This window comes from Malus domestica, chromosome 04 (assembly GCF_042453785.1).
Source record: "Malus domestica chromosome 04, GDT2T_hap1".
NCBI lineage: Eukaryota > Viridiplantae > Streptophyta > Magnoliopsida > Rosales > Rosaceae > Malus > Malus domestica.
In genome coordinates this window covers 6,935,415-6,961,055 of record NC_091664.1, presented here as the reverse complement: position 1 = coordinate 6,961,055, position 25,641 = coordinate 6,935,415, and the positions used below count along the sequence as shown (strand labels likewise).

Genomic DNA, 25,641 nt, shown 5'->3' with positions numbered 1-25,641 from the left:
ATGTCGACCGTGGTGACCCACTAGATGTGTTTGATATTGTTGGTGAAGATGATGATACGGAGGGTAACCAACTTTTTCAATGGATTAGACCTCTTCATTTAGATGATGATGAAGGCAACCCAGCTCCCAGAGTTGCTGAAGAAGCACGTAATGAAGGGATAAATGTAGAAAGAGTATTAGAGGAGGAGGTGGGATCTAGCAGCGCTGACTCTTTCGAAGAACTTTTGCACCCAAGACCAAGCAACACTGGAATTCCACCTTTTTCCAATCCTACACAACCACAACATCGTGCTGATACTAATGATAGCTCTAGTACAAGATCAGGAGACTCACCTACCACCGGAGGTGGGAATGATGAAGGACATAGTGGAGCTGGAGGTAGTGGAGCTGGAGTTAGTGGTGGTGGATATGGAAACTATTATGGACCACCACCTCCCGGATATATGAGCCCCTTCACTGGTGAGGCAAACTTCACGCATGCAACACAGGATGATGACCATGGCAGTAGGCGGGCAGGACCAGGAATTGGTGCCATAGGGAAGGACTATACTCGCAGAGAAAGAGGCAAAGGGATTTTGTCAAGTCAAGAAGATGACTCGTTATCTAGAACTTCAGACTCTGTTGGATTGGGAAGTAGTAACTATGGTTATACTCATAACCAACCATTTCCCTACCCTTCATATCCCATTCCTGTTGGGATGGAATCGAGCGACTCATGGAAACAATCACAGCCTCAATCTTCAAATGATTTTTCTTATGGACAACCTCAACCAATCTCGGATCCATATGGGTGGCATATTAACAATTACATGCAAAACTATTTTGGGGATTTATCATTTGATAACTACTCTTCACAATACACTCATTCTACACATAGAGATGATGAAGATAGTGACAAATTTGAACCTCATAGGAACTCTATGTGGTACTAAAGTGTAAAATATTGTACTAATTCATTATATATAAATGATTATGGTGTGTTTAGACTTCTTTCATTAATTACTACATATTTTCTACACTCATAATGTTTGTCAGATCGCTATATAATCAACTTGATAATGTTAAATCCATCATGCAATGCATTTCCTTCCAATTTTTTGTGATAAACTAATAGATAATTGACTAAATAAACATCCTACAAAGTTTCAATAAAAATTTCCAAGTTTTTCTTACAATTTCCGTGGTTTCCATGTAATTTTTATCGATATCGATATTTTACCGATATTTCCATCGATATTTCCGTGTTTTCGGACTACCGATATTTCCGATATCACCGATATTTTCTTCCTTGCTTGTCATTCACCTTACATCAACCTTTCTTAGTTGCTTGTAAAAGCTTCTTTACTTGGAATTTAGTTTTTGTTTTTCCACTTGTTAGGACAGATTTTAGGGATTGTGTTTGTGTAGTTATCCTACAATCTATTGTAACTTTCTTTTGGCTCTCTATAAGAGTTGCCTTCACTCTCTTGTAATCTTCATAATGAAATATACAACAAATATTGAAACCAAAACTCAACAAAAACAAATACCTTTACATGCTTGTTGCTTAATGGTTTACAACACTTTCGAATACTCTTGTTTACTTAAATAACTCTCCTTCGTGATTGTGATCGAGCAGTATTGTGAAGAAAATCCTCATACTGATTTATTTTCAGGCTCTGTGGCTGCGCGTTCTGAGGATGAAAGATCTTGTCATTCCATTTCCATCGGCTGCAGAAGCGGTTGAAATGTGGACTGGTAAATTCGGATTTTCCTCTACGGGTTTGGAAGGAATTAATCTCGGCTGCAAAACAGTGATGTTTCCTGGGGCTACCAGCAGCCCACGGAAAAGATTGCATTCAAATGAATAGGGTGTTTCAACTTTGTTGGTACACGGCACACAGTCAAGGTTCATGAAAATGGCACTGGAAGAATCAAGCAAGGCGAACGACAGGGAAGACGATATCATATGTAACAAGGTCTTCATAACTAATTTAAAACAATGTATTCTACATCGAGAAGGTAACGGAGCCTCCTATGAAGAAATGTGATTAGTTACGTTTCTGGTCCAAACGTCGTTACAAAAATTTAAAAAGAAAAAGAAAACAATGGGAGAAAGAACATTAAATGAAGCATGATTAGCATCCTCCATCTCACTATGTACTATCTAGAGCCGAGTCATCGCCTTTCCTTTTAACTTCTTCTCATGGCATCTGATGATTCTGATCCCTTGTGTTTGTAATCGTCAAGAATGATATTGCAACTATTCATTACGCATGCATCAAGAAGACCGTGATTCCAAAGTTTGATCATGAATAACCTCCAACACCTGAGTTAATGAGCATTTGATAAATTTCACGCAATTATCCAACGAATGACATCAATTAGTACCACAAAGATAAAAGTTGGAAAATGCCACTGACTGAAAATTACGTTTAAAAAGTTATATGCACGAAATAGCCATCCTCCAAATATTACTCAACCCCTTTGATTCAGTGCTTCTACCTTTGAAAAGTTCGATTATCTTGGGAATTATGTTTTATTAACTGTACCATTAATTATGGAATTAGGGAAAACTAATGCAATAGCGGTACCAGAAAAGATCTGGAGAGGAGTTTAGCTCCGGTGCATGAAGTCTTGAGAATGCCTCGCATGCCCAGGCAACATGACCATCTGCTAGCACACTGCCACATTGAAAATGCATCTTTGTCATTACAGGAAATCCCAACAAACTGACGTGAAGTTAAAGATGCCACCATTTTTTCACATCAACTTGACATACAATACAGAAGAAGTAACAGGATAGTAGAACAAGAATAACAGAGAACTATAAAGTTTGCACAATATCAGAAAGCCGAAAGCAGCAAGAGATGACTACCTTTGCTTTCGGATGAATGAGTTCCAGAGATGCATAAGATGCTTTTCATCTTTGGTAACATCTACAAAATCATCAAGCATCTGCAACATAACAATGTACTATTAGATTTTCAGTTCTTACAATAATATTGTTAGACCCAAAACCAATTAGATATGAGTAGAGAGACCTTAATCTTATGTTTGTAATGCTAGCTTTATTAGTGCATCCGATGCGTGATTATTATTTCCTTAACAGGCCCCTTCAAATGTAGAGCATACGACGTAGAGCACGTGTTGTAAAATTGAACCAAGCACATTGATTATTACTGTATTTTCAGCAATGTTATTGTTGGAGCATCCAACCCAAAACCAATTGACTATGGGAGGAAAGGCCTAAGTTTTCAGATAATGTGATCAAACGTTTAGAAAACTTGAGGAAGGAGCTTTCTATTCTTAGCAAGTCGGGTAATTAAAACACCCAGTTTCAAACAAAAACTAGGGATGGCGAAACAAACTAGACCCAATTATTCATAATTGAGCCAAGAAAGAACTAAACTGCAGTCACCGCAAGTAGAATTTTTTATCTTGTGCAACATGAATCAATGTACAATAAGCAAATCCAATCTAGAAGAATCGTTGAGCATACCCTCCGATCATCAAGGTCTGCAATGTCATCATCAACCTCATCTTCGCTATCCCGTTCTGATAATACTTGCTCTAACTCCATGGGCTTCATATAGAAAGAAAAATTCATACAGAACAACCTTATAATAATATAGATTTCTTGCACAGCATAAATTTCTAATTGCAACTAGAACTGTACATCAATGTAGAATAAGTATATATTGTTGTTGATGAATCAGCTCTTAGGAATCTATTCAAGATAACTGCATATAAGAAGTAATCACATCTTCGTTTAAATATTCAAAGATTTATTTCTGAAACACAATTAGTTAGGCAAATGCATAAAATGAAATGTAATGAAGCTGTCAGAAAGATTGGGTATTTCACTTTTCCAAGAAGCTATCTAAACACCAGCAGTTACAATAAACTGTGTTTTTTAAAAACTATGGCAGAATGTGCAAGACAATAAAAATTCACAACCAGAGCATATAAAGTAATCCATGTTTGCTATCTAAAGGCTCAATCACTAACGTTATATTGAAGAGGTCTGATGCAGGACAGTAGAAATAGATAGGAATATTGAAGAGAACCGGACTCACTCTGGCCTTTGGCTTCACATCAAAAGGTGTATTAGAATCAGTCCAATAGAGCCAACAACAACAACAACAACAAAGCCTTTTCCCACTAAGTGGGGTCGGCTATATGAATCCTAGAACGCCATTGCGCTCGGTTTTGTGTCATGTCCTCCGTTAGATCCAAGTAATCAAGTCTTTTCTTAGGGTCTCTTCCAAAGTTTTCCTAGGTCTTCCTCTACCCCTTCGGCCCTGAACTTCTGTCCCGTAGTCACATTTTCGAACCGGAGCGTCAGTAGGCCTTCTTTGCACATGTCCAAACCACCGGAACCGATTTTCTCTCATATTTCCTTCAATTTTGGCTACTCCTACTTTACCTTGGATATCCTCATTCCCAATCTTATCCTTTCTCGTGTGCCCATACATCCCACGAAGCATCCTCATCTCCGCTACACCCATTTTGTGTACGTGTTGATGCTTCACCGCCCAACATTCTGTGCCATACAACATCGTTGGCCTTATTGCCGTCCTATAAAATTTTCCCTTGAGCTTCAGTGGCCTACGACGATCACACAACACGCCGGATACACTCTTACACTTCATCCATCCAGCTTGTATTCTATGGTTGAGATCTCCATCTAATTCTCTGTTCTCTTGCAAGATAGATCCTAGGTAGCGAAAACGGTCACTTTTTGTGATCTTCGCTAGATTGCTCCGGTCATTAGTGTGGATAAGTATATAAATGGATAGAGATAGGAAAGCAAACACAAGATGTACGTGATTCACCCAGATTGGCTACGTCCACGGAATAGAGGAGTTCTCATTAATTGTGAAGGGTTTACACAAGTACATAGGTTCAAGCTCTCCTTTAGGGAGTACAAGTGAATGATTTAGTACAAATGACATTAGGAAATATTGTGGGAGAATAATCTCGTAACCACGAAACTTCTAAGTCCCGGAGTGTGGTATCGGCTTGACTTTCCTTATCTGTCTCATAGGTAGATGTGGAATCTTCTCTGGAAGTACTCTTCCTCCATCCTGGGGTGGTATCTGTAACTGGTGGAGATGCACAAGGTAATGTATCAATGTCACTTGAAGCTTACTTGTAGTTTCAGGCTTGGTCAAGCGCGATACAAACCATGTAGTAGGAGTCCCCCAAGTCGCCGAGCTAGGGGATCTGCTGAAAGAGGTAACAGACAAGGTAAGCAATCAGAGCTCCGGCTGATTGTTCACATTCTCCCTATCTTGCAGGCAGCATGAAGGATAAAGAGAAGAAAAATGAGAAGAGATGATATGGGATACTTTTGCTTTTGAAGAAGTAACTTTCCACAGGCTTATTCTTGAACTGGGCTGGAGGGTTTTCTGGTTTCCTCCAAAGTATAAGGCCGACTGAAGAATTTGAGGGTCAAAACAAGTCCATCAAATCTAGAGTACGTTCGACCCTGCTGATATGGGATACTTTTGCTTTTGACAGAGTAGTGGATGTATCGGCACGTGTGCTGTTACGCTTGTCTCCACATGCTTCCTTGTATCCTTCTCACTTGCCCTATCTGTTCCTCAGGCAGATGCGGTATCTTCCCTGGAAGCATAAGATGTTGAAGATGAGTACTCGAGAGCAATGTCAGGGTAAGGGGTTCCAGGCAGTCAGTTCCTGGCTGGAAGCTTGATTCCAAGTGCTGACTGATTGCTCTCTTTCTCCTTGTCTTGCAGGTAAGAACAAGGCCAAAGGAAAAGACAGGGAAAAAGCATGATATGGGATACTCTTGCTTTTAACCCTGATGATATGAGATATTCTTGCTCTAGTATAGCTTGTTTACAGAGGTATTATCGGGGGGAAAGAAAGCTGAATATTTCGAAAGGCTTCGTTGGGGGTGCCCTCTCAGATAAGAGGAAGGGTTGAGCATTTTTGCAGGTCTGCCTGTCCGTTGGGGATGGAGGTCGACATATATAGGAGTCTCCCTAACATCAAGTAATAATGCTATTCCTTTACCCTGCTTGGTCATAGCACGGTAGTGGGAGCTGCCAGCTTCACAAGTTTTAACTCTGTCAGAGCACTTTGAAAAAGTGGTCTGTGGTATCTGGAAAGCTGATGTTGCGTGTGAAGATTACAGACAAGCTTTATCCAAGGAGATCCGGCTCTTGAAGTTGGGAAAGTGGTGCCTCTTCGGTTTTCGAACAAGCAATCCTGTCGGGGATCTGGCTCTCGAGATTCGGAGAACGATGCCTCTTCGATTTTTGAGAAAGCAATCATGCTGGGGGTCTGGCTCTCGAGATTCGGAGAGCGGTGTCTTCGATTTTTGAGAAAGTAATCATGTTGGGAGTTGGGAGTGTTTTCTCGAATATGAGTAAAGGTTGGGCATGTTTGCTAGTCTACCTTGCCACGAAGCACAGAGGTTGACACACAGGGACTTTCCAATTATCCAGCAGTGGTACTGTTCCTTTACCCTCTCTTCGATTTTTGAGAAAGTAATCATGTTAGGAGTCTGGCTCTCGAGATTCGGAGGGCGGTGCCTCTTCGATTTTGGAGCAAGCAATCTTGTTGGGGGTGTTTCCTCGAATGTGAGTAAAGGTTGGGCATGTTTGCTAGTCTACCTTGCCACGAAGCACAGAGGATGACACACAGGGACTTTCAAATTATCCAGCAGTGGTACTGTTCCTTTACCCTCTCTTCGATTTTTGAGAAAGTAATCATGTTGGAAGTCTGGCTCTCGAGATTCGGAGGGCGATGCCTCTTCGATTTTGGGGCAAGCAATCTTGTTGGGAGTGTTTTCTCGAATGTGAGTAAAGGTTGGGCATGTTTGCTAGTCTACCTTGCCATGAAGCACAGAGGTTGACACACCGGGACTTTCCAATTATCCAGCAGTGGTACTGTTCCTTTACCCTTGTGGGTAATAATATGGTAGCTAGGCCGTCAAAATTTATGTGTCTAAACTTTGTTAGTGTTGTTTCTTTGCTATTCTTTTACCCTTCTTGGTCAGAGCGATGTAGTGAGAGTTGCAAGCTTCACGTGTCTCGACTTTGTCAGAGAACTTTGGCAAAGTTATATGTGGTACCCATGAGCTACTGTTGCATGTGGGAAGTGGGTGATTGAACAGTACGATTCATGTGCTTTCTACTTCGCCAGAAATCTTCGACAGAATGCCCATAATTTCCGCAAAGCTGAGTGTGCGTGTGACAGGTGCTGACAAGGCTGGAAAAGTAGTCTCAACTTTGTCAGAGAACTTTGGCAAAGTTATATGTGGTACCCATGAGCTACTGTTGCGTGTGGGAAGTGGGTGATTGAACAGTATGATTCATGTGCTTTCTACTTCGCCAGAAATCTTCGACAGAATGCCCAATATTTCCGCAAAGCTGAGTGTGCGTGTGACAGGTGCTGACAAGGCTGGAAAAGTAGGTGCCTCTTCGATTTCTGAGATCGACCCTCGTGGTCTCTGAACAGCCCAGCTTTTGAGAAAGCAAACCTCTTCGATTTCTGAGATCGGCCCTCGTGGTCTCTGAGCAGCCCAGCTTTTGAGAAAGCAAACCTCTTCGATTTCTGAGATCGGCCCTCGTGGTCTCTGAGCAGTCCAGCTTTTGAGAAAGCAAACCTCTTCGATTTCTGAGATCGGCCTTCGTGGTCTTTGAGCAGCCCAGCTTTTGAGAAAGCAAACGCCTCTTCGATTTCTGAGATCGACCCTCGTGGTCTCTGAGCAGCCCAGCTTTTGAGAAAGCAAACGCCTCTTCGATTTCTGAAGCTTCGTCGAGTGCAGATTTTTATAGAGGCTGACATTAAGTTCCAAAGCACACTTGAATATCCACCAGTAGAAGCTCCATTCTTGCACTTCTAAGATCTTGATTTGTCTGACCTCTTCTCTCTTCTACACCTTTGAAAATGTCTGGCCCCTCCGACCGTCGTTTTGACTTGAACCTTGTTGAAGAGGCAGCCCCGCCTTCTCCAGACAACATATGGCGCCCATCCTTCGTCTCCCCTACTGGTCCTCTTACCGTTGGGGATTCCGTGATGAAGAATGATATGACCGCTGCGGTAGTGGCCAGGAACCTTCTCACTCCCAAAGATAACAGACTACTTTCCAAACGGTCTGATGAGTTGGCTGTTAAGGATTCTCTGGCTCTTAGTGTTCAGTGTGCAGGTTCTGTGTCTAATATGGCCCAACGCCTATTTGCTCGAACCCGCCAAGTTGAATCATTGGCGGCTGAAGTGATGAGTCTCAAACAGGAGATTAGAGGGCTCAAGCATGAGAATAAACAGTTGCACCGGCTCGCACATGACTATGCTACAAACATGAAGAGGAAGCTTGACCAGATGAAGGAATCTGATGGTCAGGTTTTACTTGATCATCAGAGATTTGTGGGTTTGTTCCAAAGGCATTTATTGCCTTCGTCTTCTGGGGCTGTACCGCGTAATGAAGCTCCAAATGATCAACCTCTGATGCCTCCTCCTTCTAGGGTTCTGTCCAGTACTGAGGCTCCGAATGATCCCCCTCCGGTGCCTTCTCTTTCTGGGGCTCTACCGACTGCCGAGACTTCTCCTAAGCAACCTTTGTGAAGGCTCCCTCTTATTTGTTTATTTTGACTCAAGTATATGTACATATTTGTAATTTATCGGGGATATCAATAAATAAGCTTTCCTTCATTTCAACGTATTGTGTTAAATCACCAAAGCCTTCTTCGCTAAGTTCTTTGAATTTTCTTTTGTTGAAGCTTGTATGTTGGAGCTTTGTGAGTGGAGCATGTAGGTTGAGGTAGTGTTCCCTTAATTTCCTGAGCGAGGACAACTTCTCGGTTGGAGACTTGGAAAATCCAAGTCACTGAGTGGGATCGGCTATATGAATCTTAGAACGCCATTGTGTTCTGTCCTGTGTCATGTCCTCCGTTAGATCCAAGTACTCTAAGTCTTTTCTTAGGGTCTCTCTCAAAGTTTTCCTGGGTCTTCCTCTACCCCTTCGGCCCTGAACCTCTGCCCATAGTCGCATATTCTAATCGGAACGTCAGTAGGCCTTCTTTGCACATGTCCAAACCACCGTAACCGATTTTCTCTCATCTTTCCTTCAATTTCGGCTACTCCTACTTTACCCCGGATATCCTCATTCCTAATCTTATCCTTTCTCGTGTGCCCACACATCCAACGAAGCATCCTCATCTCCGCTACACCCATTTTGTGTACGTGTTGATGCTTCACCGCCCAACATTCTGTGCCATACAACATCGCCGGCCTTATTGCCGTCCTATAAAATTTTCCCTTGAGCTTCAGTGGCATACGGCGGTTACACAACACGCCGGATGCACTCTTCCACTTCATCCATCCAGCTTGTATTCTATGGTTGAGATCTCCATCTAATTCTCCGTTCTTTTGCAAGATAGATCCTAGGTAACGAAAACGGTCGCTCTTTGGTATTTCTTGATCTCCGATCCTCACCCCTAACTCGTTTTGGCCTCCGTTTGCACTGAACTTGCACTCCATATATTCTGTCTTTGATCGGCTTAGGCGAAGACCTTTAGATTCCAACACTTCTCTCCAAAGGTTAAGCTTTGCATTTACCCCTTCTTGAGTTTCATCTATCAACACTATATCGTCTGCGAAAAGCATACACCAAGGAATATCATCTTGAATATGTCCTGTTAACTCATCCATTACCAACGCAAAAAGGTAAGGACTTAAGGATGAGCCTTGATGTAATCCTACAGTTATGGGAAAGCTTTCGGTTTGTCCTTCATGAGTTCTTACGGCAGTCTTTGCTCCTTCATACATATCCTGTATAGCTTGGATATATGCTACTCGTACTCCTTTCTTCTCTAAAATCCTCCAAAGAATGTCTCTTGGGACCCTATCATACGCTTTTTCCAAATCTATAAAGACCATGTGTAAATCCTTTTTCCCATCTCTATATCTTTCCATCAATCTTCGTAAGAGATAGATTGCCTCCATGGTTGAGCGCCCTGGCATGAACCCGAATTGGTTGTCCGAAACCCGTGTCTCTTGCCTCAATCTATGCTCAATGACTCTCTCCCAAAGCTTCATTGTATGACTCATTAGCTTAATACCCCTATAGTTCATGCAATTTTGTACATCGCCCTTATTCTTGTAGATAGGCACCAAAGTGCTCGTTCGCCACTCATTTGGCATCTTCTTCGTTTTCAAAATCCTATTGAAAAGGTCAGTGAGCCATGTTATACCTGTCTCTCCCAAAACTTTCCACACTTCGATTGGTATATCGTCTGAGCCTACTGCTTTTCTATGCTTCATCTTCTTCAAAGCTACAACCACTTCTTCCTTCCGGATTCTACGATAAAAAGAGTAGTTTCTACACTCTTCTGAGTTACTCAACTCCCCTAAAGAAGCACTCATTTCATGTCCTTCATTGAAAAGATTATGAAAATAACCTTTCCATCTGTCTTTAACCGCGTTCTCTGTAGCAAGAACCTTTCCATCCTCATCCTTGATGCACCTCACTTGGTTTAGGTCCCTTGTCTTCTTTTCCCTTGCTCTAGCTAGTTTATAGATATCCAACTCTCCTTCTTTGGTATCTAGTCGTTTATACATATCGTCATAAGCCGCTAACTTAGCTTCTCTCACAGCTTTCTTCGCCTCTTGCTTCGCTTTTCTATACCTTTCACCATTTTCATCGGTCCTATCCTTGTATAAGGCTTTACAACATTCCTTCTTAGCCTTCACCTTTGTTTGTACCTCCTCATTCCACCACCAAGATTCCTTTTGGTGTGGGGCAAAGCCCTTGGACTCTCCTAATACCTCTTTTGCTACTTTTCGGATACAACTAGCCATGGAATCCCACATTTGGTTAGCTTCCCCCTCTCTATCCCACACACACTGGGTGGTTATTTTCTCTTTGAAAATGGCTTGTTTTTCTTCTTTTAGATTCCACCATCTAGTCCTTGGGCACTTCCAAGTCTTGTTCTTTTTCTCACTCTTTTGATATGTACATCCATCACCAACAAGCGATGTTGATTAGCCACGCTCTCTCCTGGTATAACTTTGCAATCCTTACAAGTTATACGATCCCTTTTCCTCATTAGAAGAAAATCTATTTGTGTTTTTGACGACCCACTCTTGTAGGTGATCACATGTTCTTCCCGCTTCTTAAAGAAGGTGTTGGCTAAGAAGAGATCATATGCCATTGCAAAATCCAAGATAGCTTCCCCATCCTCGTTTCTCTCCCCAAAACCATGGCCACCATGAAAACCTCCATAGTTGCCTGTCTCCCTGCCCACGTGTCCATTTAAATCTCCTCCTATAAATAACTTCTCCGTCTGAGCAATTCCTTGCACCAAGTCTCCAAGGTCTTCCCAAAATTTCTCCTTCGAACTCGTATCCAACCCTACTTGAGGTGCGTACGCACTAATCACATTGATAAGTTCTTGTCCTATTACAATCTTGATTGCCATGATTCTATCTCCTACCCTCTTGACATCTACAACATCTTGTGTCAAGGTCTTGTCCACGATGATGCCAACACCGTTTCTCGTTCTATTTGTGCCCGAATACCATAGTTTAAACCCTGAGTTTTCTAGATCCTTTGCCTTACGCCCAACCCACTTAGTTTCTTGTAGGCACATAATATTTATCCTTCTCCTCACCATAACTTCTACTACTTCCATAGATTTTCCCGTCAAGGTTCCTATATTCCACGTTCCTAAACGCATTTTGCTCTCTTGAACTCTACCCTTCTGTCCTAGCTTCTTCACCCTTCCCCGTCTAATAGGATCAAAGTACTTCTTTTGTGTGTCCCGTGTAAAGTTGATAGGAGCATATGCTCCCAAACAACTTTGAGTGGAGTCGTTCGAAAAGAAGTTTCTATAGCCCCCTTGCTCATTTAACACTGCATCCGGGTGCCGATGGAGATACAGCGACCCTTGCTCACTTATCACTGTGCTCGGGCCACACAGCGCGCCACTTACGGGTGACGCCCTAGCTTTAGCGCGATTTCGTTCTGGATTCATTTTCATAAGGATTCGACGTGATCATGGAGTGCCGGCTGTCGACTACCTGACGCCCTCCCCCTCCTCCTTTATCCGGGCTTGGGACCGGCAATGTAAGATAAACTTACACGGCGGAGTTAATCAGTCCAATAGAGAATTTAAAAAAAATTCCAGCAACACACCGGCCTGCAGCCTCACACTGAAGGTGACTTGGAATCACTCCAAGGTTGTTGTGCCTCACACACAAGCAGGAATCCAGAATTTCTTTTCACTTAACACTTCTTTAAAGCATACAAAGTAGCCCTTTTATAGGCTAACTGGTCCATGAATCTGGAAAGATCCACATTAATATACTCAGGAATTCTTAAGACTAATCTATGACACCTAATACATTAAAATTGTAACGTAGAGAGACTCAAACATAAAGAACTTGCAGACTAATCTGCATTTATTACATAAGAAGGTAGAAAGACTACTTTACTGAATTTTTAACTTGGCTCCTCCATCAAGGTCCCTTGCACATAATTCTCTCTCCAAAAGCCTTCACCATAATTTAACAATGGGTCCCTCTCAGTTACACCATAACTACAACTCAGTTTGGTCACTTATTATAGAAAATACAACCACTTTTGCATAACTGCACTACGACAGTAGTGCTACTTCCCGGGGGCTAAAAAACGCTGCAAATTCAGTCTTTGAAAGCACAAAACCCACAAAAACCACTTCTCAACACCAAAAAAGAATTACATGCAAGGGGTACATGCTAATTACTGAATAGAATGCATTTATAAATAAAGATGGAAATCCATCAGCTCACGAACCATAAGCAAACTAAGTATATAAACAAAAACAGGAAATATAATGACAAAAATACTCTCCAATTGTTTAAAAGAAGGATTATTACAGTTCACGTATATCTAAGTTTCGCAATGGATAAAGAAACAAACAGTTTAAGTTTCAAACTGTTGCAAAATAAAAGATTTTAGTTGACAGCAGCTTTTGGTGTGCAAGAAATAAAACAAAAATTAAGCCTACAAAAAATGCAAATTGATGGAGAAACAAAATTTGGAACTGCTATCGGGTTTAAAAATCAATAACTACCTGAACTCTATGAGAGTGAAAGAACTGTCGTTTCTGCAGGAGCATACGGCTGACAAACAAAAATTAAACAACTGTGAGAATTGTCAAAATAAATTCACAGCCTCAATTATGGACACTTCAAATAAGGATACCAATTTCAAAAACGGCAGACACAAGTCTCTGCTTTTGATACTCTAAAAATGCATCCTAAAGTGAAGTCCACAGACTGATAGTAATAACAATGAGAAGAACATAAATCAAGTAATGCTTATAAGGAAAATCAACGGAAGCTTCTGGAAAACAATGGAGAGAAACCATAACACAGGTTGACGTACTTTCTTGGCTCTGAACGCTCTGCAGTTAACTTCCTTATTTTAGTTGGTGGTGCATAATCACTTCCAGATAGCAATTTAACACAATCAATGTCCGGAGATGATTGAGCAATGGAAATTGTAGCACCATGACTGTTGGAACTTGAGGTAGCACATTCTATACATTCTACAGAACTAGGATGATCATGACCACAGTTTTCATGTCTACGCCTTCCATTTTGGAAATCTTTTCCACCAGAGAGCAGATTGGGAGCCTTCACACCTTTACAGGATAGAATATCCAAGAAATACGGTTAAATCTCAGTCTTCCCAACAAAGGCATCTAAGAAGAGAGATAATTGAGTAAGAAAAATCATTGAATCTTCATTTGAAACCCCAAGACAAAAAATTTAAAACAGTCACATCTGTAAATTGTGCTGCACAATCACATTTTTTTTTTATAAATAATTACTGTATTAGACATTTTATTTAAATACCACTTTTGGTCCAAAGGAAGCTATTATTAAACTAAGCATGGCTTGGATTTAAAAGTAACTACATTCAACCCAATTAACACTCAATCATAATATCAGACTCTCAACTAAATGTGAGCTGGGATTTGTCATCCAACAGTCACTATTATCTAACTTAAATTGAACTTGGTGGAACAGTGAATAGTCAAATCAAAGTATGTAACTGAACTTGTTAAACCAATAAACAAGCGGTTAGTTAAAATACTAACTTCAAACCAATTCCATATGTTATATGTAAGAGATCTTAAACTAATAAATTGTTATATTGATCGCAAAGACAGGCATTGACAAGAATATCCAATAGAGTTACTATATACCTCAAAAGAAGTAAAAAAAATTAGAAATGGGCAAACCAACTTGACCAGCTATTTCGTAGGTAAAAAGGGAACTTTGTAAAGAAAATAGGATGAATGAAATGCCATAATACAATGCTGGAGTTGTGGACAACTTTAAGACATGCATCATGAGCCTCATATTATTATATAGAGACCTTCTTAAGCATTAGCTCAGTCGTGATCAAAAGAAGGGCAGAAACACTCTAAACCACTACCCAAAAGAAAAGAGGATAAAATTTTATAAAAAACTAAAATTTCTCTAAAGCAATCTTGATAGAGACTAAAGGTACTCTGAATGAGCCTAGGGTGATACATCTCTGCACATTAACAGGATATGATGGAACCTGTCATCTCTTTGTCTTGAGTCTCTTTTCTTTTTCACTACCTGAAAATGATCAATCCAACGGAGTACGAAAGCAAAACTTACCATCACCATTCTCCAAATGTGCCTCGTGTGCCCCTCCATTGGCAAGGCTAGGTGAGTCTAACTCCAAGAATTGTATGTTAACGTGGTTTTCAAGTTGACCATGGTTCTTTGGCCTACGTTTTCTCGACCTTGAACTGCAAAAAAAGTTATTTCACCTACTCAACTCTCTGAATTCTTCTAAGAGAACGAATAGGCTATTAACCAGTAGCTTTAAGTTGTACCAAGAGATTTAAACCGACCAGAAGAAGAATGTTTGAAGTTGTGGAACTACTCCATCTGCTACAGTCTGTATACAAAAAATGTAACTGGATATGATTGGGGCATATAACTTGTTCATGCATGCTGAAAAAAAAAATCAAAAGGAAACATAAGCAGTACTGGAGTGCCTATGAGTTGCTTTTGTTCAACATATGAACCCTAATGGCAACAAATATTTTGAACTCGCACAAAAAAGATCTGCACTACTTCAGGATGAAAACAATTCTGACCTCGGATCTCAATAGTTCAACTTTCACAGAAACGTTGACTGCCTGATACTCTCCAGTTACCTACACAATAAATGTTTCTTCAACAACCTCTTCAGAATAAGCAGAAAGTGAAAAGATATACTCAATCACCAACCCAAAACTCAAAGTTGAATAAGTCATGTGAAGAGCACAAGTGATAACGCAGACCCTACAAGAAAAAATGAAGGTTCACTTCAGCAACAAGCTAAATTAGTATATAGTAGTAAAGCAAATAAAATATTAAAACTAAAAACAAACAAAAAAAGCATGGAAATAGGCCACTTAACAGAAGAACAATAACTTTCAATATTATGGTTCAATAAATAAATTAGATTCTCAGGAGAGAAATATATGCATTATGAATCAAAAAACTGAAACTCTAGCCAACACAAGTGGGTATGCTGACATCATATCACAAATAATTCAGCCTCAAGTGTCAAATATATCTCTAAATTATAAACAACTATCGATTCTATTTTACAATGGAAAACTGAAAAGAAAGTATAAAATATTGAAGAATTAAAGGTTAAGCTTCTCAGGAATAAACAAATCCGCACCATGTGTGCACACTGGAATATGAATGAAAAATTAATCATTAATATGGAAATAACTAAGAGTTTCATACTAGATCAGTATTTCCTACGATATTGTATATCAAAGCATTTATGTTTAGAGTATTTCCACCCAATCTTTCTGCAGATACTGAAAATACTTTATAGGTTTTATGCCAACTTTAAAATACAAGATAAGGTATTCCGAATGGGAAGTAATTCTCCTTTCTGTCCCTTACTAAGGAAAACTTGGTTTTTCCTACAATTTATGCTAATTTATATCAAACATAAATGGGACAACATAGAAAGCAATATCCATACTGGTTCATACCTTGAAGCTTGCACATTGCATCAAGCAAAAGGGACAGGAGAAGTCCTCAGTAACTGAATGTTCAAAAACAAAAAGTACACATAACAGTTAGGGTTTCAGTAACTGAATGTTCAACAATAAAAGCTTCATTGCTGATAAAAATGAAGTTCAAATAGACAAAAACATGATTCACCAGAAATTTATTAGTAGTTGTCTAAATGTTAATCCTCATAAGTGGAAAAACCAAATCACATATATTTTTCTTAAGAGTGCATACTACCATGCAGCCAACGAAGCCATTTTAAATAAGAAACTAAATAATACATTTACTCTGACAGAGGGAAAAATATAAAGAGAGAAACAGTATCCCAGGACACCCATTTCCCTCTTTAATAAAGCTTTACACCATAAATCGTCAAGAATCAAGGATCATCATCATGCCAAGTAGGGTTCCATGAGTTAAAAGATAGGGATGGGGCCATGGGAAACGGAATAAATAAAAAGAAGAAATTTGAGAGTAAACCCAACTAAAGGACAGGAAAAACAAAGTACTAAATAAATCTAGAGACATCAGAAACAATAACAAACTTGTGGAAATTTGTTTTCTATTGGGAAAAAAGGGGTTTTGGATACTTACTTAACAAGTATGGTTGATACTTCAGATACAAATAACCGTTGTAACTATAGTAATAGAAAATAATTACACTTCAGAGGACAAAGAAATTGATGATACCTTCAGTCTTTCGTAACATATTGTTGTAGTCCCTGTAGTTGAATATTACAACCCCAGCCCTGGACCTAGAAAAATAACATGCAGAAAAATATATTAATTGCCCTCTTAAAGTAAGCAACATAATGTCTTCTTGAAGTCCTCGCATAAAAAAATAATGTACTTGAGAGAGAGAGAGAGAGTGTGTGCGTGTGACTCGACAAACTAAGAGACTCAATAAAACAGAATGATTTAAGGTGAACTACCCCATATCAAAACTCTACATCAGTACTCTTCAAAGAATTAAAACTTTCATCTTGAAAATAAAATCATTCAGGGCAATGGAAATACGAACTACATAAAAAAAATACATAAACATACTTCCATATGTCTGACTGTGTACTTAAAGATAGAATTGGTACCTCTTTCTACGCCTTGCTTGGATTTTATAACGCAAACATCTGCGAAGAAATAACGGCTACAACATAGAAAGGGATTGATGAGAATACAGAAACAAAGATTGTACCTTTTTATAAAGAGTTCACCAAGACCTCATAACAACCCACACATATGGCATACGGAGCGCACAGCACAGACCACAGAGCTCAGCATTAAATGAGTAATACAAGTGGAAATAACCACATTGGATTAACATTCCTTTTGTTCTTATAACCATAGTACACAAAACCATGCCAAAACACCGAACGGGTCCAAGTTTGTAGTATTGTTTTCATCAAACTATTAAAATTGCTAATGAGGATCATTACAAATTTACAAGTGCAATCACATTTGAATGTGCATTCCTGATTAAACTTTGACAACCACGACCCTTATCGAGTGGAATACCATACACACGCAATTCTGACTGAAAATTAACATTTGACCCAATTATACAAAAAAAGTAGAGCTAGAACAAAATGCATGAGAGTGAACAAACATTGTGTAGAGCACGAGGGCGGAGAATGTTGTAGAGCTCAACTGGCTTGCAATATATCAATAGACTCTCGTCGATAGCAACCGCCTCCTCTACCGGCACATGTGCACAAGAATTCTGACGGCACATCTTATATACCTACGGCTACGGCAAACAATACAATCAAAACAAACAGCAAAAAAATCAGAATTCGGGTTTTCGGTCTTCACAGAGATCTGATACACAATGAAATTTGAGCTATAACCTTGATTTAATTTTAGTTAATTGAAATAAAGCTATAAAATTATCAAGAAAAATACCAGTTCAACACAGAGAGCAAAACTTATTTAGTTAAAGGAAGAGAAAATAGGTTGCAGCGAGGGAACGATTAGCTTTGTTAAACAGAGACAAAGGAGGCTCACCGGTTTGAAGGTTGCGCCGGAAAATTGGCCGGAGAAGGGAGAGTTTGAAGCTCTTCGCTTCCAGAACGCAGGCGAGGAGCGGGAGAGCTGGGCCCGTAATCCTTAGAATCCTTTTTTCTTTTTCTTTTTTCTTTTTTTTTTTAACTTTCTTCGGCTTGTAAGTCGTTGGGTCACGAAACGGGAAATTGCACAAAGTTGGACTTTTTCGTTTTGGTTGAAATATTTGATTGTCTCGGTAAAGACAGAGATTTAAAAAAATAAATAATAATAATAATAATAGTAAGTTTGGGTTCCTTTTTTTTATTTTTTATTTTAATGATAAAGATTACATACAATGCTAAGAATATGATGCATGTTAAGGGTCTCGATAAAAATTTTGTCGGGAGTTTCAATTTGTTCTAAACCAAGTTATAAGATGAAGCTGCAATCCTCAAATAAAGAATCTAAGATAATATCTGATGGTTCTTCAAACCACATCACATAATTGGTTACAGGCAAATTGCCAAAACAAATACGGTTAATTATACAAATATCTCATGAGTTTTATTCTATTTTCACAAAACTACCTCACGTTTGATGAGTAATACTTACACCCTTCGGAGTTTTAATTCACTTTTTCAAATACCTCTTTTGTAGAATATTAGTCTATAAAAAAAATTCACTCTTATAATTAATTACTTAACAAAATAAAAAAAATATCAATAAATAAAAAAGAAATCAAATAAAAAATTATACAAAACATTACAAATAAAAAGGAATGATAAATCCTATTGGAATCCAAATATATCTTATGTTTGTTTTTCCACTGCTGCCACTTAACATGCACTCGACCCGACCCACAAACTCATTTCCCTCATTTCTAGCAACCCCTCCCGAGATCTTCTTCTTCTTCATCGTTGAACAATCCCAAAACTTTGAACAAAAGAGATGGTGTGTCAACAAGAATATTTTCTATGAAGTATGAAATTTAGATAAATAGAGCGAAACAGATAGTGATGTTGATAAGAAAATTTCATAATGAAAGAGCAGTGATGTCGTTAATGGCATTGCAAAACAGGAACGGAGAACTGTATTTAGGTTTAGTTGTAAACTTGTAGCCATATCATTCATTATTAATTCTCAGCAAATAAAATCTTTGTGACACTTAATAAATAGGGAGTTTTAACGAAAAGCCCGCAGTACTGTTCACCTTAACGAAAAACCATATTTTTACACTAAAAAGTCAAACCTGGTACTATTCACTTTACCCTTTATTTTGTCCTTATGGTTAAAACTCAAAGTTTTCAAACATTTTTCATTAGTTTTCCTTATTCATCCAATTGAATTGATTTTATATGTTCATGACCTCCCCCACCCCAGCTCAAGACTAGACCGTCGAGGAGTGTTAGGTTGGATTGAGATTGTTGAGGGCGAGAGGAAGTAGAGGAGAGGAAGATTCGTTTGGTGGGAGCAATACTTTTTCATTCCATAGGGTTTTTTTATTTTTATTTTTGTTAAAAAAAATTAAATTATGGAAGCTTTTATTTCTCAAGTAATTAATTATAGGGATAAATACGTCATTAAGGAGTAATGTGAAAGCAAATTGGAATCTTATAGGGTGTTAGTGTTACTTATTAGACGTGAGAGAGTTTTATGATAATATAATAAACCTTAGGGGATCTTACTGTAATTAACGAACAAGTATAATATTCATTGATACAATGAATGAATACATAGAAATTGGAGGAATGATGCAGTTAAATGGGCTTCAATAGAAAATTTACCAAGGATTTCAACTCAATCGAAAGGAAAAAGAATGTCCCGTGTCACACCCAAAAACCATGTGGAATGACTAAATTGATGGATTGAGTTGGGTAGAAAATAAACTCAATAAACTGTACATAAGTACTGAACATGTAAATTTACAAAGTTAAGATGCAAGTTATTCCTAAAATCCTTCACCACTAGAGATACAAAACCCCCTAGCTTTACACCACATCTTGGAGTAAGCTTTACAAGTAGCACTTCCAAAGAGTTAAAAAAAAAAACGCTAGGCTCTAACACTACACATTACAAATAAAGCAACATGCAGTCTGCAAAATCAAAATAGATGTGCTTCGATAAGCTCTTTAAGACAGCTAGGGGATATCACTACCTTTATACCTTCACTTAAGTCCTGAAATGATAAAATAGGGCGAGCTTCATAAGCTCAGTAGGTACAACAAAATGATTCATTTCAATCAAGATTCTAACAAGGCATGCATTTAGAATGACAGAAATATAGTTTACATTCAAAAGATACACAGTAATACATCCCATAGGGATAACATAGGTTCAAAGTATTTTCACTTCTCAAAACGTTATTTCAGTACTTTCCCTTCTTGGTTAGTTCACAACACTATATTCATGAGCTTTAATCACCAGTTATGGCCACCATCACGGATTAAGGTCACCGAGTAAGCCATCCTGATCAAGTTTGGGGTCTTCCACCCTAGGGAGACACAATCCCTACTTATTGAAATCCTTGGAACTAACTTAACACTACTACAATATTAGCTTTAGGTGCCGAATGATGGTAGCGGTTTAATAAGTCATTATGTCAGATAAAAGATATCTAACACATCATTCAATTAGTGTCGGATAACAATGAAATCTTGTCGGTTATATCCGACATAAATTCTTGATGGATGTTTAGTGTCAGATACAACCGCCATAAAATTATTATAACTGCCAGTATTTTTGAATTTTTTTTATAAATATTTTTAACATATTCCGATAGTTTTTAAGTTAATCGTGGCGGTTATAACCGACAGAAATTGACTATTTTATTATTTTAGTTTCTGGTGGTTATTATTTTAGTATTATGACAGTTATAACTTAGAAACGACAGAAATTAACTATTTTATTATTTTAAATTATTATATTGATTAAAAATAAATAAATAAACACATGGTTTAAATATTTTTTTTTCACTAATGGCCCTGTCGGATATAACCGACACGAACAAAGCAAAATTTTGGGTGGGCGCCAGAATAATCTCTAAATGTTTTTTTTTTCACTCATGGTCTCGTTACCTAATCTTAATGTTTTTTTTTTTTTTGCGATTTTTTTACACGTGCTATCTCGGAGTATATACAAACATATTGGATCATTGAAACTAATTTCGTAGAATGCATATCCTATCAAATTGATAGATTAAACAAACACATAAGAGTTAATGTTATACTTCCATTAAGTATAAAATAAGATTTATCCACTATTGTAAATATTTTAAATTGAAGATCGAATTCATTCATTGCATTCTTATAGGGTCGAGGAGTGTAGCTGTAAAAAATCATCAAAATAGAAGCTAAAATAACCGTTAAATTGTGATTTTTCGTTTATAACCATCGAAAACTTTTGTTCTGTTACCTAATCTCTGAATGTTTGTTTTTTGCGATTTTTTACTTATGCGATCTCAGAGTGTGTACAACAAGTTTAACGGTTGGATTGTTGAAAAACGTTTCGTAGAATGCATATCGCATCAAAACGGTGGATTAAACAAACACTTAGAGTTAAATGTTATACTTCCCCATCAAGTGTAAAATAAGATTTTGTGGTATCCACTAGTGTAAATATTTTAAATTGAAGATCAAATTCGTTCAATGCATTCTTATAAGGTCGAGGAGTGTAGCTGTAAAAAATCATCAAAATTGGAGCTAAAATAACCATTAAATTGTGATTTTTCGTTTATAACCGTCGAAAACTTTTGTTCTGTTACCTAATTTCTGAATGTTTTTTTTTGTGATTTTTTACGTGTGCGGTCTCGAAGTGTGTACAAACAAGTTTGACGGTTAGGTCATTGAAAAAAGTTTCGTAGAATGTATATCACGTCAAAACGGTAGATTAAATAAACACTTAAGAGTTAATGTTATACTTCTATTAAGTATAAAATAATATTTTGTGGTATCGACATGTGTAAATATTTTAAATTGAAGATCAAATTTATTTATTGCATTCTTATTGACACACCCCGACCTAAATCGAGGCATGTTGGCCGGTCACGTAAGCGTGACGTAGCCATGTGCACAGTGCGGAAGCAATATTAATATAAGAAATGCGAATGAACAAAAAACCAAACCAACTAGAGCACTAGATAAGATAAGGTGCAAGCGCGTTATTAAGTGTGATTGCACAACCAGAGCATAAGTAGCCTAAGTTCAGTCCAGCAGAACTAATACTAATTATAAAACACCCAAAGGTGATCCTACATTGGTGATAATCTGTCAGAACCTCCGTCAAATTCTCGTAACCACCAACAATCACTCCTACCTAAAACCTAGAGGGGCACAAAACAGAAAGTGTGAGTGGGCAAAAACAAAGTTTTCCAAAACTATTTCAACATTAAAGATATTAACCCATCACCGTAAAACTTGTATAATTTCCTAGAAAATAGAATATATATATACATATCTCAAAACCATGCTCAGAATAGTAATATTCAAAAGTATGCCATGCCAAATATCTCAAAATAACTAAATAAGTAACTCAGGGGAATTGACTCATGAGAATAACATATCAGCCGGATTCACCTAAAGTGGCCTGTACGGCTAAATCTATAGCTCAACAAGTATGCCTGCACATGAGTCGGTACCACCTAAAGTGGTATGTATGACAAGACTAGGTGTAAATAAATACGCTCTAGTACTACGATATTGATCGGATCATATTTATATATATTTTTACTTCAAATTCACTCGTCTTTTGTTAGTTAGTTCCTTATATTTTTGAGCTATTTACATTATTTTTGTGTTTATAGGATTTGTTATGCAAAGAAAATAAAAATAGAACAAGTGAAATTTTATGTAATAAATTCGTCAAAACTGTCTGTGTAGATCAACTTTTAAATTAAATTAAAAAGAAATATAATAATGATAAGTCATGTTGATGTTTCATCATGATGGTTTTGTTTTGTAGAAGAAAAGAAAGGAACGGATGGAGAAGAAGAAAAGAAAGGAATAAAAAAAGGAAAGGAATAAAAAATAGATGAAAGAAGAATAAGAGGGAGAGTAGGTCAGAGAGGTGGAGCACTGACGGATTAAAAGAAGAAAAGAAGAGGAAGTGGACAGCAGTGCAGAGAGGAAAAAAAGGAATAAAAGAAAAACAAAGGAAAGAAACAATGTGGAGAAGGGGATAGCGGAAAGAAGGGGGGAGTCCACACGGACAGAAGCAAGAGGGAGAGAAGCAAAAGCTGCCTTGCGGCAGCAGGAAGACAGAGGGGAAGAACGCTGCCCTTTGGCAGCAAGGTCAGAGAGCGCAGGAGGCGCAGGAAAACAGAGAGACAGGGGCAATGGGCAGGCACGGCAAGAGAGGGCAGACTGGATCAGAAAGGGAAGTCAGACAGACAGAAGCAGCAAGCACTCTCCTCTCTCTCGGTTAAATATTTCCAAACTTATATTTTATTTCTGTTTTAATAATGTGTAACTAAATTTATTTTGGCTAGAGGTTAATTCAAAGCCATGAATATATTTGTAATATGAATTGATTACCTTCAGTTGTGATTTCTGAGTTGTGATTTAATTTGCTTAACTGCTTGATTGATAACTAATTTGTGTATGTCGATTAAGAGTGCACGCTTAATTTTCATGCATGAATTTGATGCTAGAATATAAGGGAGTTTCACCTAATCGTTATGAACTTATATTCACAAGTAGTGAAGGTTGCTAGTCACAATCACGTTAAGTAAATTCTTGGCATAAGTTTCATGCAAATCATAGTAACGAGTGCCTCGTCAATGCTTATGTTTTTCATAGAAGTTAATGATTCTTGCTTGTATCTCTATTATGCAATTCATGTAGGGAACTTGTAGGGAATGTTTTGGGTTGTCGTATGCAATCATCCAACCCAATAACTTGTGGAAAAACTGAGGGTTAATTAGTGCAATTCACGGTTAATTTGGGGCGTTGAGATTTACAATTTATTGAAAGAACAACTGAAAATCAATTTAGGTTGCATATGTGTCATGTGTAAAGAAGAACCCTCTAGCTAATCCATCACCTATCCTTTCACCTCAATTCATGCTTTTGTCAATTCTGTAATTTATTTAAGTTTAATTTACTTCTCGTAAAAAACCAAACACCCCCCATTATTAAATTATATTATTTAGTTAGTGTTCATTGTTGTTAGTCTTTTAATTCAATTTCCGTCCATTTCAGTTCCTAGTGTCTAATTTGATTGTTTTCATTATTTTGAGTCATTTTAAGTGTGTTTCGAGTTATTAGAGTTTTTAGCCTAATTTTGTGTCCTTGAGTCTTGTTTAATATTTTTAAATTAATTTAGAGTAGATTAGCAATCCCTCCTAATCCCCGGCCTAGAACGATACCCTACTTATATCTATACTACAATTGTCAAAAAGAGGGTTTAATTTGTGTGTCAAGTAAAATTCTCGCATCAAATTTTGGCGCCGTTGCCGGGGATTAGCAACTTTGCTAATCCCTTTATTTTTGTTTTTGTTTATGTTTATATTGGTGTTTGTGTATTTTACTTTTGATATTTGATTTATTTTTCTTTCTTTGATTTTAGGTACAAATGGAGCAAGACATGGCACTTGCGACCATTCAAGCTCAATTGGCACAGCTCACTGCTTAATTGACTCATAATGCCGAACGGACCACAATGCCAAGTGTCCCTACATTTGATGTGCCCTATGGGCAAGGATATCAACATCATCAATTCACTGTGAACGAAGATGCTTGGGGTTATCAAGGCTATGATCAACCAAGCAACAACATGTTTTCCAACGCTTACAATTCGGCTTGGAGAGATCATTCAAATTATATGTGGGGGGAACCTCAACAATTCCAACAAGATGGATATTGGCAGCAAGAGGAGGAGTTCTATTCAAAACCTATGCAATATGCTCAATCAAACTCAGGTTCGTCAATAGATTACAATCAAATTTTTGATGAATTAAATTCTTTGGTGCAGGGCTCACAAAATCAAGCCAAGGAGGCTCAACAAGATGGATATTGGCAGCAATCTGAGGAGTTTTATTTAACGCCTATGCAGCCACCACCGCATACCCCACAACAATTCCAATCAAATTCAAGTATGTCCATGGATAGTGATCAAATTCTTCAAGTACTAACCTCTTTGACGCAGGACCAACAAAATCAAGACAAGAAGTTGGATAAATTGATGAGTCAAATGGGAGAGATTATGGAATTCATGGTACAAATTCAAGAGCAAAGTGAACTCTCCAGCTCAACTGTTGAAAATTCGAAGGAAGATTTTGAAATCCACGATGCTATCACTTTGGTGGAATAATGTTAGAATGAAGTGGATTTAGAACTTCCTCACCTGAGTTGGATGACATAGGGATTTGAGGAGCTTGCAGCAAGAATTCTTCTAAACTGCCCAGGTCGTCCTCCTCCTCTTCTGCTTGCAGCAGCAATTCATCCATGTTCGGGCTGTGTTTGGATGGTTCTGGGACAGCTTCATCCTTCATGTCCTTTTTCCTTGTAGGTTTTTGATTCCAAATATCAAAGAGAGTGAAAAAGACATTGTGGAAGCTCTTCCAAAGGTGCAAAGTGATATCCCAATTCTTAGTGCACCAAAACA

General features: G+C 38.1%; 1 protein-coding gene across 4 annotated transcripts; it reads right to left on the bottom strand.

Annotated features, from left to right (window-relative positions):
• Positions 1–1,944: 1,944 nt before the first annotated feature.
• LOC103400372 (polycomb group protein EMBRYONIC FLOWER 2-like) lies at positions 1,945–18,254 on the bottom strand. 4 transcript variants are annotated; one of them, XM_008339017.4, is made up of 15 exons: positions 18,064–18,254; positions 17,666–17,806; positions 17,151–17,206; positions 16,753–16,817; positions 16,041–16,093; positions 15,274–15,327; positions 15,141–15,200; positions 14,892–14,938; positions 14,653–14,786; positions 13,382–13,640; positions 13,068–13,116; positions 3,482–3,565; positions 2,858–2,937; positions 2,574–2,663; positions 1,945–2,308 (listed from the first exon to the last, which is right to left on the bottom strand). In XM_008339017.4, the coding sequence occupies exons 2-15, from the start codon at positions 17,789–17,791 to the stop codon at positions 2,173–2,175; spliced, it is 1,293 nt and encodes a 430-aa protein (XP_008337239.2). In that variant the 5' UTR covers positions 17,792–17,806; positions 18,064–18,254; the 3' UTR covers positions 1,945–2,172.
• Between the last annotated feature and the right edge of the window lie 7,387 nt (positions 18,255–25,641).